The sequence below is a fragment of the Lemur catta genome, chromosome 3, assembly GCF_020740605.2.
Source record: "Lemur catta isolate mLemCat1 chromosome 3, mLemCat1.pri, whole genome shotgun sequence".
Lineage (NCBI taxonomy): Eukaryota > Metazoa > Chordata > Mammalia > Primates > Lemuridae > Lemur > Lemur catta.
The window spans coordinates 76444972-76460399 of NC_059130.1; the positions used below are offsets into that span (position 1 = coordinate 76444972).

A 15428-nucleotide genomic window follows, 5' to 3' on the forward strand; every position below is an offset into this window, starting at 1 on the left:
TGAGGTTGCTGTACCTCCCCAAAGAATCGATAGTGAGCATATTTATTAAATCAAAAAGCTGATGGGAGCTTTACATTAGCTCAATATTTGAACATCTATTCCTATTTTATCTAGAAGATTAAACTTATCAGCCAAAACCTGGCTTTGGATACAATTTAGAATTTTCTCATCAGAAATGCTTTTAATTCAAAAAAGTAAAGAGATACAATTGAAATAAGAAAAAGAGCTGAGCATGGTGGCATACCTATAATCCTAGCTACTGGGAAGGTGAAGAGGGAAGATTGCTTGAAACCAGGAGTTCAAGACCAGCGTGACCAGCCTGAGCAAAATGCCCGGAGGTCAGGGGTGGGGGGGGGGTGGCTCTTAAAAGGTCTTACAAGTGAACAAGTGAGATTATGAAGTTTTAGGAATTAAGTCTTTCTTCAAAGGTCATTATGCTTAATTTGAAAATGTGTAGGAAGACTGGAAATAAGAGATCCTATTTTGAACACTGGAGCGGTTGTATAGTTTGACTAAAATTTAAGAACCACATTTTTTCACTTAGTTTTATGATAACAGAGCATCCATTACACTATCACGAACAGTTAAATACTGAAAGATTTTCATCAAGAATAACATGAGCTCCAGTTGTTTTGTACTTCAAATTCCTTTTGTGTCCACCACAGGCTGAACATCATTGGTAAGTATAACCATCTATTGCTTGTGTTTCAATAAAGATCTGTGTAGTGAAACAGAAAGAGTCTGGTCTTAGAGCTAGGGATGAAGGATGATGTTCTGGCTGTGTCCATTAGGTATTTTTAGACCTAGGGCAAATCACAACCTGTCTGAATCTCAGTTTCCTCACCTATAAAACAAAGGAAGTGGACGTAAGTATTCTTTATTTAAAGTTTCCTTCTAATTTTAAAATCATAGATTCTCATATTGGGGGGCTTATGAAACTTTATAAAAACTCAACATCCTAATCCAATTCGATTTTTTTCCATGGTTCAGGATAATGCCAGATAAATTAAAAGAAAGTTATGAAAGCATCTACAAGGCAGATTTCAAACAGTGCATGGCAGCAATTAGACCACATCTGTGTCTACCCTGCTTCTAGCTTACTTTACCTCCTGTGGGAAGGCGAAAGTCCAATTCCTGGTCGCTTTGCATACAACAATCGAACCGCTGGGCCAGGAGTAGAGTAGAGATTACAGAAAATGAACATAGCACCAACCAGAATTGACGATGCTGCCCGTCCATCCTTTCAAAGAAAATGCATAAACTCATCATGAACATGATCAAATTGGCCATTCTCCAGTGAGAGAAATTGAGAGAGAAAGAGGAGAAATCCTCTTAACTAGGTAGGGGTGCCTTTTACTTCAAAATGGTTGACTTGAAAACCAAAATCTCTTCCAGCTATATAAATCATAAAGCAGTAAGAAAAGACTTATTCTTAGGATAAAATTGACTCTATACTAACCTCAGAAGCCCTGAAAATTTGGTTTGCACCTATTTACTGAAAAATAATGTAATCTTCAAAGTAACTTGGGACTTGTAGCACCAAAAATAATAGGCAAGGTCTTCTCGTTTAGGACTGGAAGTAAAGACTTCACATGTAAGGTAAATGTTGCTTGTTGGGCTATGCTATATATGTATTTCTCTCAAAGTATGCTCCTAGATTCATATAAAATAAAGAAGTTAGGCCAGGTGCAGTGGCTCACACCTGTAATCTCAGCACTTTGAGAGGCTGAAGCAAAAGGATCACTTGAGACCAGAAGTTCAAGAACAGCCTGGGCAACATAGCAAGACCCTGTCTCTACAAAAAATTTACAAATTAACCAGTTGTGGTGGTGGACGTCTGTAGTCTTAGCTACTCAGGAGGCCGAGGCAGGAGAATTACTTGAGCTCAGGAGTTCAACGTTGCAGTGAGCTATGATTGTGCCACTGCACTTCAGCCTGGGCAACAGAGTAAGACCCTGTCTCAAAAAAAAAAAAAAAAAAAAAAAAGGGAAGTTTCACCTGAATAAATCTGTTATGAACTGAATGTTTACGTCCCCCTCAAATTCTTATGTTGAAATCCTAACCCCAATGTGATGGTATTAGGAGGAGGAAATTTGGAGAGGTGATTAGGTCGTGAGAGTGGAGTTCTCATGAATGGGATTAGTGCTCTTATGAAGAGAAACACGAGAGCTTGCTTTTATCTATTTCTGCTCTTGGGCCACGTAAGAGTAAAAGAAGACAGCCAGGAAGCAGGCCCTCCCTAGACACTGGATCTGCAGGCACCTTGATCTTGGACTTCCCAGCCTCCAGAACTGTGGGAAATAAATTTCTGTTGTTTAAGCCACCCAGTCTATGGTATTTTGTTACAGCAGCTCAAGCTGACTAAGACAGCATCCAAGAACATCCCTGACAGATGGTGAGCCAGCCTCTTCTGGTGCACTTTCAGTGACGGTGAGATTACTGATACTTGAAGTAGCCCATTTCAGTTTACAGAGTTCTTCCTTACATTGAACATGTTGAGTTGAATTCTCTTCCTCCATAGCTTCTACTCAATGACCCTCATTCTTTCCTTGCCTGAAAACAAAAAATAAATCTACTCCTTTCTCCCTGTGACAGCTCTTCACATATGTGAAACGCCCTCCCTTTCCATCAACACTTTTTACTTCCCATTTAAAACAAACCCAATCCTTTTGGTTCTTCCTCATTTGATATCTCATTTTAATAGATAACATTTAGCACACTTCTTCTAAATAGACACAAGTTTTAAAACAACCATCTTAGGTGTGCTGCTGAGATGTGAAACATAAGATATAAGATACATTCTGACCAAACTAGAGGGAAAATATCATTTTCCTTAGTCTGGGCACTATGCTTTTATTAACATAACCCCAGCCAAAAGTAGTATGAATGTAGGTTAAATCACACCATAAGCTCTTATTCATCTCTCTGTCCACTAAAACCCCTAGATTTCTTTTTCAGAGGATCTGTTAAGCTAATAGACAAATATGTTTAATCTTTTAGAATCAGAATTCAGGACTTTACATTTATCTTGTATTTAATTTTACATTGTTAGGTTTTGTTAAATGACCAACCTGCAAGAACTTTTTAAATCCAGATTCATATGTGACCCTCACAATTCTAAAACCGATAAGCTTGATTTCTACATCTTTGTCAAAGTTGCCGATTAAAACTTTGGGTGACTAAATTAAACCTTCTCCCAGGAGGATGCTGATCCATTAATCACCTACCTTTGGAAGCAGAGAGTCAGCCATCACTCAACTAAATGTATAACCACCTAGCTCAAATTTCTCCATCTTCACTATAGGGAACTGAGAAATAGCTTTCAGGTATCCAATAAACTATCTCAGCTAGTCCATTAGGCATGTTGTGAAATGTTCTGTAGGTTTGATGTGTGTGGTCATAATGAACCAATGGGGACTCCTTTTTTTCTAAGAGTGTAAAATAATCTGCAAAACTTTACTAGAATTTTGCCTTTAATTATCATCAGGCTCAGCAGCCTATAACTTTCCAGGATCAGCCTCATCTATCATTGAAGGAATATCTCCTCTCTTCATTTGCCTGGCACCTCTCCCTCCTATTTCCTCAGAGTACACAGGAAATCCATAACTGCTTCCCCAAGTGCTTGCAGCATTCTGTCACATAATTTAAGTCTAGAGAGTGAATCAGTTTTAAGACCTATGGGGCTTTCATACTATCTCACTACCTATCAGCTTTGTCTTAATTACCACTGTTACGTCCTTCTAACTTGACATTTGTTCACTCTGATAAAGGAGAAAGAATAAAGGAGTTAAGATTATTCTATGTGCCTCAAGCACTTGTTGTTGTCCTTATTCCAAACACAATTTTCTTCAAAAAGACATTTTTCTTAATCTTAATTCTTTTTAGAATTTAGGCTTCCTAAGCCTCTTTTAACAGATCTGTGGCTCTTGGATATGTGTCCCCTCCTTTTCTCTGTCATGCAGGTCTTTTTAAGAGTTTTAATTTTTTAATTAAAAGACTAGTATATGCTTATTATTTTAATAATCTAGTAGTATATTAAGATAAAAATAAGAGCTCCCACCCCCAGCTTCAATTCCATTTCCCAAAGGCGTGGCATAGATGTCCAACTTATGCATGTCCTTTGTAAGTGAGCCAATAGAACATATATTTTGTGGAACCATAATCCTTTGCTTGTCTCTTTTTTTCTTCTTCTTCAGTGCATTTTTATTCTTTATGACTGTGTCATTAGAGGTCTCTATCAAGCCATCTTCCTTACGCAGTTGTCAGATACAGGCTCCCTGAACTTTTAAAAAATTCTTGAGTGAAGAGAAAATCACCAGGGTGCTTACAGCTGCTTGGTCCCTAAAAGTACTCTGTTCGGTTGCACAGTTGTGCCTTGGAAAAGAAAAGTCTTTGGTCTTTAACACTAAATTCCTACAAATACTAAGTAGTTTTCCTTTATTGCCAAGAGTTTAGGGGATATGAAGTAGAAAGAAGAAAAACTGATCTTCAACTTTCTTCCCTGTTTCAGCCAACTAGCTCTCAAGAGAAGGCTGGGGGCAAGAAATCATCAAGTAATATCAGAGCAAAAAAAATACATCCTAAAGTCTATAGAAGCAATGAATATTTCCAGCATTTATGCTCAGATTCCATTTGCGTATTCATCTGTTCATGTACTCAAGCACTTGATCAAACATTCATGCCTGGGGAGCAAAGGTGAGAAAGGCACAGTTCTTTCCTGCAAGACGCTAATAGTCTGGTGGCAAAACAGGCAGGAGAAGAATTTATGATGATGCCAGGTATTAATCCGTAAATGCCACAGAAGACATTTAGACACAGTGGGAATGAATGTCCATATTGTGAAAATGCTCACAAGTCAGGAAGATTTACTGAAAGTTGAGCTTTAAAGGATAGGCAAGAGATCTGAAAAGGGATGGGGAACTCTAGGAAGTCAATGGTCAGAAAAATCATCAGTCCCACCAGGAATTGCTCTAAAATATCTATGTGACTTCTTGTAAGGGCATCAGTGTCTTTTTCTTTCATTTTTATTCAAACACAAACAGGAATAAAAAATAAATATGCCAGTATGTTTACTTCAATTTCATTCACACAAAACTCAATGGCATTATTGCCTGTGCAGCCACAACTCTTGTTTCTGTCTCTTTTATAATACTTGTCACATTCTAGAGTCCCCACATTATGTGGGTTGTGTACACATCTGCCTCTCCCATTAGCACTAAAGCTGTAAGCCAAAAGTAATGAATAGCTATTGAACATGGGCTCAATAAATCCTACTGAACTCAAATATGACCTGCCCACCATGTTGTACAGGGCCAGCCATACTTGACCAAACCAAACCATCACCACCACCACCAACAAAAGGTTACTCACCAAGCAGTGGACAACACAGACATTTTTGGGATTCTGTAGTAGCCAGTTATACATATTCCGACACACAGCAAAGAGGTTGTGCAGACTGGGGGCCTGCCTGATGGGCCAACTGCATTCTGAGACCTAAGGGAACACAGCAAAAGGAAATGAATTCTCCCAGTGACTTTCTCACCATAAGCAGGTACCAAACCAAACAATTTCTTCTGGAAGTGATATACCCTCTTTTAACACAGCCAGGAAGAGTTGGGAGCAGAGTCTGATGCAAAAAGAAGAGGTGTTTAACACAATAATTTTTTTAAGTAAAGAATTCTGCTTCAGTAAATGTATGAAAACACATTTTGAAATACACTTGAAATTAGATTAGACCATTTCAACTACATATTTGGATTTTTTCTGTTCTGTAAGGTTATATATAATTTAATTTCTACTAAGTATAAAATGCTTTGATCTCCCTAACAAATGCTTAATTATAGGATTATCTTAAAAATCCTGCACTATCCCCAATTTTATCCCAGCTCTCATGATAACATGAAAAGTGCTGCAGAGTGAGGCAAAGGCCGACTTTGTGCACGGATCTTACTTTTTTCACTTTTAATGAAGGGACACACAATTCACAGGGGTGGCCTTCAGCATTTTCTTTCATTTAACACACATATTCATTTAACACATTATGGAGCATCAACTGTGTTCTAGGAATGCTGCTTGGCTCTGATTCCTGCAATAATCATTTCAGACAGGTATTAATATGATCCTCATTTTGCAGGTAAGAAAACTGACTCTTGGAGTTTGTCTTGTCCAAAGTCACACTGCAGATCAGCACCAGTACTACAGCCCAGGTCTTCTGAATATAAATCATTGTGCTATAGCAGCATACTGACTGCAATTATAATTTGCTGCAGAATACCGGACATGAGCCTCAGTTGATTAGATATTTACTAATTTAACTAATAAACAATAAGGAGAAGCTTAGATTTGAACAAACATCATGACCTCTTTCAGCCTTCCTTTCTTCATAAAGTGTGGTGAACAGTACCCACCTACCTACCTCACAGGGCTGTGGAGATTACATAAGAATGTACTTCAAGGGCTTAGCTCAGTATGTGACACATACAAAGTGATCAATAAATGTTAGTAATTATTATTGTTATTTTATCAGGTAACTGCTAACACAAAGCCTTAGGGTCTGATAGAGCCTGCCATGTTTAAAACAAAATGAATGAAGTCCTGCATGCTGAGAGTTACAAGGCCTTGTTAAGGAGCTGGGAGAATTTTTTTTTTAATTTTTCTTATTGATACATAATAATTGTACATATTCATGGATTACATGTTACATCTTGATAAAAGCACACAACATACAATGCTCAAATCAGGGTAACTGGGACAAGATTCACCTGAAACATTCACCATTGCTTTATGTTGGGAGCATTTGAAAACTTCTAGCTATTCTTGAGAATATTTAAGGAGAGTGACTCTCAGATCTGCATTTTCCAAAGATCTCTCGAGCTCCGTTATGGAGAATGGAGGGGGTGACAAGAGGTCGAAGGCAGGACACCAGTCATGAGGCTGGTGAGGAGTGTAACTAAGGGATCACGGTGGCTCAGCCTCACTGAGTGCAGTGGGGTGCAGACACACGTGAGAGATTCGGGACATCTCGACACAGGACTCAGCTATTGATCACATGGTGGCGGTGCATGCATGTGAAGGGGTGGCCCTCAGAGACAGTCAGGGAGGAAAGAGTCAAGAATGACTCCCAGGTTTCCGGCTTGGATGGCTGGATAGAAAGAGAGAAGCAAGGGCCATTTACTAAGACGGAATTCTGGAGCAAGAACGGCTTCTGTATGGATGGTGTCGTCAGAATATTGACACCACTGCCCTAAAAAACCCCAAATGTCTCAAATTCCTTATGTTTGACAGGAAAGGGAGGCAGGAAGACTGGTTGGCCCTTTAATGGTAACCAGATAATAACTAATCAAAACACAAATGAGAAATTATCTGTGGTCTCTGAGGAGGTGACATCTGAAAACAAACATGTGAAGTTTTTCTCTCTGGGGCTGCCAAGGAAGCCCATTCTTTTTGATTAATTTGTAACCTTTTTCTATAAGATGATTGTGGGTCAGTGGCAGGAGACCTTCCAGGTTATCCATTTTCATACATCTTTGGGAATGACAGGTACGGTTTATCATTTAAAGCACTTGACATATCCACCAAACAATCGAGGGTGATACAGTATTGGGCCTCTGTCAATTTAGACGCTGTAACGCCTTACCCCTTTTACTCAACATGATTCAGGGCTGTTTCTGACTAAATCTTTACCCCCAAATATATTTCCTATTGATGTGTTCTGAAGGAATGGAAAGGACCTGTTAACTAAAATTATAAAATAACTGGGAAGATAAATTTTGCTGTCAGAAGAATTACAAAATGTACATTTGTACAAGCTGCTTCCTGTCTGTGATGTTTTTTCTTCCCTTGCTAAACTTCTACTCATCCTTCAAAACCCAGGTTCAAGTGCTCTCTTACCTCTGACAGTTTCTCTAATACTCAAACACAGAAATGTTTAGTCATCTTTGTACTTATGCCCTTGTCTGTTTTTATCTATTACAGCTTTTATCAGCAGAACAATATGGTTAAGGCCACAGGCTGGGTTTTCACCCTGAATTTACCACTTACTACCTGAAAGATGACCTTACTAACAACCTATCTAACAGAGGAAAATAAACTACCAAACAGAAAGTAAGGGAAATAAACTCGTAGCACATAATTGCCCCTTTAAAGAAAAAACTCACAGTACAACTGCCCTTTCCTGTGATTAAAACACCTGGGGCCTAATTTGTTATCTCTAAGTTTCATTTTCATAGCCTTGAAGAGCCCTAAGCAGACAGTAGGGGTGCAACCTCCCCACTTCGGTTTTCGGGTTTTCACCAGGACCAGATTCCGAGGACTTGGATAAAGTCAGCCTCACAGAGAAAATAAACAACACCTGCAACAACTTTGCCACTGCTTCTGTTATCAGTCTGCTGAAGCAGAGGGGGGAAAATCCATTTTTACCCTAAAAAAGCACCAAGCAACTTTCTTCAACTGCCCCAGCACTACCCTCCTGGCCTCTACCTTTTCTTCAGTGCCGTGGCCCCTCTCTCTCTTTCTTGGTACGAGAGTCCTTTCTCCAATCTGCACCATGAGCTCCCCATGAGGTCCCGGCCTTAACACTACCTGATAAACTTTGGGCAAGTTACTTCCTCACCAAGCCTCAATTCTCTCATGTAGAAAGTATAAAAGGGCATTATAGAATTGGTGTAAGAATTAAGGCACAACCTAAACATAGTAAGTGCTAGCTTATTGTTAAGCTGTAGTGAATTACTGTTTATATCTGTCTCCCCTTCTAGACACCGAGTTCCATGGGAAAAGAGACTATAATTTATTAATTTTTGTAACCCCAGTGTCCACTGTCCATGTGTTGCTCACTTGGCAGGTGCTCAGTGGGTATCTGTTGAGTGAATGGATGAGTAAAAGAATAAAGGAATGAACCCCATTTGTCAATCTCTTTTTATAATAAGATTTATTTACATGTACAGTATCTTGAGGAAGGGACAGGTGAATCAATTTTGTTGCTGTTGTTGTTTTTTAAGACTGCAAGAGAGTAAAAGCATAGGAAATTTGTTTCCCCAGGCAATATTTTTAAAGGTTTTAAAAACTGCATGTTACTCCCACACACACCAAATGTCAATATCTGTAATGAGTCTCAGCTAAAAGTTGGCTAAATTATTCTTATCACAATAGGATAATAGCTCCAGAATCATTAAACCAATCAAGTAAATAATATTAATTTAAAGTACTCCATAATTATATATTTACTTGACATATAATTATACAACATTAAGCAAACATATAATTAGAATTTTTTTAAAAGCATGTGCTCTGTCTAAAAGGGGAAAACATGAAAGCATACACAAAACCAAAAAAAAAAAATTTAAAAAGGAATTCAATCACTGCAAGCTATTTTTGTAGCTCGCTGGAGTTCACGGCTTCATGCAATAAGCACAAGCCCTGCGTGTATGACACCTCACGATGCTGCCTCCAATCTCCCTGAACACCTGGAGCTGCTGAGCATCGAGGACACCATATGGATTACAAGGCTGCCGTGATACCACCCATTGGGAAAAGAGGCCAAAACATCACTGGCTGGAAGCCATTCCATTTTCATCTCTCCATCGTGCCCAGCACAAGACAAAAATGGGCAGAAGCATCCATCTGCTAAGCCTAAGAGCTAAAGGGGCTTTAGGGAATCAGAGTGAAATGCCACATCCAGTGTTCGATGAATCTCACACCATTTGGGGAGCACAAGGGTATTTCAGTCAATCATTTATTGTGGTATTTTATTATTATCAATGTTAGTCATAACTACCATTTACTGAATGCTGACTCTAACCAAGACAACACTATGAAATTTATTCCTTATGACAAACCTACAAAAAAAATTTTTAAGAGTACTTGTGAGATAGATACTCTTATTGTCATACCCATTTTACACAAGAGAAGACTGAATCCAAGACAGGTAAAATGACCTGCCTAGGAAGAAGAACAGCTGAGACATGAACCTTGGGTTATTTTTAAAAGTTTAGGCCAGGCATGGTGACTCACGTCTATAATCCTAGCACTCTGGGAGGCCAAGGTGGGAGGACCACTTGAGCTCAGGAGTCCGAGGCCAGCCTGAGCAAGAGCGAGACCCTGTCTCTACAAAAAATAGAAAAATTAGCCAGGTATGACGGAGCACGCCTATAGTCCCAGCTATTTGGGAGGCTGAGGCAGGAGGATCGCTTGAGCCCAGGAGTTTGAGGTTGCTGTGAGCTACAAGGATATCACTGCACTCTAGCATGGGCAACAGAGCAAGACTCTGTCTCAAAAAAAACAAAAAAAAAAAGTTTAAAATTTGTATATATTATATGATTTCATCTCAATTAAAAAAATAAAATTTGTGTACTCTCCATTATACTATGTTGTCTGATGACTGATTATTAACAATATTTCCATCTTATATTTGTGGAGTGGTTACAGCTTCAAGTGATGGCTATATTTTACCAAAGGTAAACATTTAATTCATGAAAGGCTGCATGACTAGAATGATGTGGGGATGCCTGGCCAGGGATTGTTTTTCTACCCCGTTATTTCCTGTCCTGATTCTGATGCCTGGTGGCAGAAGGACAGATGAAGTATGAGCTGTAAAGTTACTCCCCTATGGTCAATCCTCCCCACCAACATCGAACCAAAGCAGAAACAAGTAGGAGCCATGGTGACCTCTTTGGTGAGCTCTGGAAAGAAAGAGGGGGATAAAGTTGGCCTTCAGTTATGAGCCCTTTAAGAAATCCAAGTTGATAATATATTTTCTGAAAATCAAGCTGTTCTCAAAGGGAAAGAAACCCTACAAGATTATGTGGTTTAGAAATCGTCAACAGGACGGAAGAGTCTAAAAGAAACAGCTAGACTACTGGTTTCCATGCTACTAACAGGGCTCCTGCATCCTATTGTCCTTCCTGGATGGGCAGAGGGACAAAGAGAGCCAGAATGACATTGGAATAGCATTAATCACAACTTAAGAACAGGGCCAGTTTGGATTCAGTGTCCACTCACCCAGTTGTCCATTTACTGCCAACAGCAACACCAAGAAATGAATAAAGTAGTAGTTGCTGATATTCTGGAGCACGGTAATAAACCTTCTGTGCAGAAACTGAACCCACGTCTACACACACACACACACACACACACACACACACATACCCAAAGTGGATGAGTACAGTGTGTATGTTGAGGATAATGAAAAAGGTTTGAGTATAGATAGTGGTGATGGTTACACAACACTGAATGTAATCAACACCATTATATTGTACACTTTCAAATGGTTGAAAGGATGTTTATGTTATGTACATTTTACCACAATAATTTTTTAAAAGGAGTGGAAGCAGATGGTTAGACTCTTCAAAGCCCACCAAAGGATCTAAATACAGAGTAGAGTCATGGGTCTGTTAAACTCAGATGAAGAACATCTGATTTAGATGATGCACCTCATTGGTCTCCAGGACTTCACTGTCAGCATCAGTACTTTTATTTCTTCAAGGTGGATATTAGCTGTGAAGAGTCAAAACCTGAGGTTCATTGCCTCCTTTGCAGTCCTCAATAGGTATCCCAGCACCTCACTCTGAGTGCAGGGCTAGCTGCCATGCATTGTCTTGAGTTGGATCCTCTGCTAAACTGAGACTAAACAGAGAGTCATATTTTAACATCCTGTTACATGCAAATACTGAGGAAATTGCTATGTGATTATTTCATATGATTCTTGTCAACCAGTGTGGCTCCTAAGCACAAAAGTTAATCAAAATACAGAATGATGACCCTCAGCAAAATAAAATTTTCCTGGACACAGCCTATGTCTGCCATCACCAACCACCTGCATCCCCAAATATACCAACAATCATATAAAGCATACAGTGACTGAGTCCAGGTTTTAAGGCACAGAAATGTATGATGCAGACAGAGCCAGACTCTCATGAGTCTATAAATAAAACCAGTTCCCATGTTTGGTCTTTACCAACATTGGTATTTATGGAAGACTCTGCCATCTACATTCATTAAAATAAGGTTTAATTGCAGGCCTAGCATTCCACTGAACTGGAATGAGGCAGAAATGGTTCTAGTCCTCATGGACTGGACGAGGAAAATGAAGAAAACATTTCTAAATCATGCAAACAATGATATGCAAATCAATTTACAGTGTTAGTGCCGGGGAGAGAAAGGCCAAGGGGTTTGAAAAGAGAGGAAGCCAAATCAGAAACAAAGCTGACACGAAAATGCTAAGGCTTTGGGACTGTCTTCCTGAGATGCAACTGAGGGTTAAGGGAGACAGGCCGGAGGATCCAGTTCCATTCTGCCAAATTCTGGTACTGTCTGGGAAGGACTAAAGATGCAGTGCAATCCTGTGTTTCAGGGGAAAGACTTGGAAAAGCCCCATGGCAGGTGGAAATCCTCCCCTTGACGAAGTCAGGCCAACAAAGAAGGGGTGGAGGGGGTGTGGCATGAGTGGCTTTCTAGGGAGAAGGAGGTGCCATGCAAGGAGACAGTGTATGGTGGCAGAGGGCAGGGTTGGGGGTGAGCACGCGCATCCCTGGTTGGAACCTGGGGTCTCTGGGCAATGAGGAACAGTAACAGATGAAGCTGGAGAAGGAGGTAGAGGCCAGATTACGAAGAGCCTCACAAGACACATTCTACAATCTGCAGAGACAAGAGATGGGCCCACTCCTTTCACTTCTACAAGCCTTACTCAGGCTTTAAGGTCCAGTGGTCACAGCTATCTCCCTTTACTAATCTCCCTCAGAAGCTGTTGTAAATGTTGTTCGTATTTGCCTCCAGAATGTTCAGGTATTCTCTCCACCCTAGGCTTAAGTGCCTTGAGAACACGAACCAAATATTTATTTTATATCTACAGTGTTCAACAATTCTTGATACATTCTTTCTTTTAAGAAACATTGATTAGCCATGCTGGGCACTGTTCTAGGTATCAAATAAAATAAACATGTCCCTGCTCTTCATGAGCAAGTAAGAGCAGCCCACGGTAAATGTTCAATATGTAATTTCTTTTTTTTTTTTTTTTTTTTTGAGACAGAGTCTCGCTCTGTTGCCGGGACTAGAGTGAGTGCCGTGGCGTCAGCCTAGCTCACAGTAACCTCAAACTCCTGGGCTTAAGCGATCCTTCTGCCTCAGCCTCCCGAGTAGCTGGGATTACAGGCATGTGTCACCATGCCCGGCTAATTTTTTCTATATATATATATTTTTTTTTTTTTTAGTTGGCCAGATAATTTATTTCTATTTTTAGTAGAGATGGAGTCTCTTGCTCAGGCTGGTCTTCAACTGACCTCGAGCGATCCACCCGCCTCGGCCTCCCAGAGTGCTAGGATTACAGGCGTGAGCCACCATGCCCGGCCAATATGTAATTTCTGATTCCTTTGGTAAAGTGTTTAAGTCCAATCACAAAATCTTTAGTTACACTAATAGATGCCTTTCTTTAAAAATATCTTTACAGAAATTGCTTTTTATAAAGACTATACAAAGAGACATCTTCATATGCATGAATGCTTCTATTAATGATATTATATCTTTATTTGCTTTCAGAGGGAAGATGTTTTAGACTATCACAGATCTTTCAAGATCAAATATCCTACAGGATATTTCACAGTCCTTCAATTATGCAAATGATGGCCCTGACTTAGTCTCCAAACAAGAAAAATCAACTCAAAAGATTTGCATTGAGTTAGAAACAGAATATCTACCCACATTTTTGTTTGATGTTAGTTTACTTGCGCTGAATTAGGAATGGAATAAATGGAATAAAAGTTGGAAGATTAGTTTATTACAGTGGATTTTAAAGAGCTGCATTTATAATCTCCATTATAGAGTGGCAATTTAGATCAACCAGTTCAGAACAGTTTTACCAGTGCTTCTCGAAGGATGGTGCCCACAGCAACATCAGGAGCAGCTCCTAGGAAGCTGTTAGAAATGCGGAGTCTCACTCCTCCCCGTCCTACTGAATCGAAAGTCTGTGTTTAACAAGCTCTGCAAGTGATTCTGATGCACATTAAAGTTAGAGACTGCTCTTAGAACATGCTAAAAACCCAGTCTTTAACAAAACTCTCCTAAATCTTATTTAATGTTAGGGCAGCATGGGGTCTTAGAAAGCATATAGACCAACCTTCTTGTGTGTTTTACAGATCTGGAAACTGAGGCCCAGAGATTATCAATAGTAACTGGAATTTGGAGTAAAAGGTGTTCCAGCATCAAAGCTGAGATCCTAGAAACATAACACTGTCAACCAACTAACATTTCGCACATTTGAAATCAAGTTTCACTTTTAAAGGTCCATGTATTAAAAGCCCTTCCTATTTATTAATACACCCAGATGAAGTTACAGACACAATCATATCTAAAGGCTAAGTCAAAAATATTTGAAGATGCTCTCAAGACAGAAAAAGCCTGAACTTAGTAAGTAAAGAATTCAGAAGCCACAAATATCAGGCTTGGTATCAGATTCAAACATAAGCCAGCTCAAATAGTTTCTTAACCAGCTTGAAACTAGGAATATTTCTCTGCCTAGTTCAGAAAGTGCCTTAAAAGGATCATGCAGTTTCTAAGTAACATCGTCAGCTCAGGGTAACAGTTAAGAACACAAGCCTTAAGCCCCTCGAGCAAGTTACCTTAACTCTCTGTGCCTCAATTTCTCCATCTACCTCAAAGGACTGTTGAGATAATTAAATGATATATTGCATATAAAGTTCTCAGCACAGTGTAAATGCTCTATAAATACTGGCTGCTGCTCTCACTATTAATATTAGGAATAGTGTTACCATACCTACAGTGTGGACTGTTTATATGATATCCTTCACTTACGAAAGAGGCACCTTTATTGAATGTCAGAAATATATTTCCATTAATACTGGTGTTTCTGGACTGGTCTAGCCACCACTGCCTCATCTGATGCCCAAGTAGCAACATGAAAAGGTCAAAGGCCTTGGTATTACAGGATAAGGTTAGCCAACTGCCCTATGGAGCATTTTAATCTCCACCTTGAGCCTCACGAATCATGTGCCAAGGAGCAGCCACCAACAGATCTGAGACCCCAAATGGTATTTCACTAACAGACACAGTTTCCTGTAAACATCCTCACCCAAGGAAAATCTTCAGAATATCTCATAACTGCCTAATAAATACGTTGTGTGTAGAAATGTTCAGATGTTATAGTTTTTCAGTTTCATATGCCTAAGGGAAAGGCTCTGAAGATCTCTTGTAGGCAAAAAAAATACCCTGTTATGTCTTCAACAGTGCGATCCCAGGGCTAAAATTTCTTACCCGGCTGTGAAACTTGGCAGTTCGATAAGACTTAGGTGACAGATTGTACACCGTGTAGTGGTCAAGATGTCTGGAATCCAAAAAGCTCCGAATGTCATCAACCTGATTCCTGAATCCTATGTCAACATTGTCCAGAGGAAAGGACATCACTAGGAGAAGCCACACAGAAA

The 15428-nt window shown here is 39.6% G+C and overlaps 1 protein-coding gene across 2 annotated transcripts in view; it reads right to left on the reverse strand.

The window, feature by feature from the left end:
- DNAJC6 (DnaJ heat shock protein family (Hsp40) member C6) overlaps positions 1 to 15428 on the reverse strand; it is a 69515-nt gene that overhangs the window by 32277 nt on the left and 21810 nt on the right. For both annotated transcript variants that reach the window (XM_045547823.1, XM_045547824.1), the window contains 3 exons: positions 15259 to 15407; positions 5371 to 5493; positions 1107 to 1240 (listed from right to left, as the gene is read on the reverse strand). In XM_045547823.1, the coding sequence (XP_045403779.1) occupies positions 1107 to 1240; positions 5371 to 5493; positions 15259 to 15407 (406 nt within the window). The remainder of the gene's footprint in view (positions 1 to 1106; positions 1241 to 5370; positions 5494 to 15258; positions 15408 to 15428) is intronic.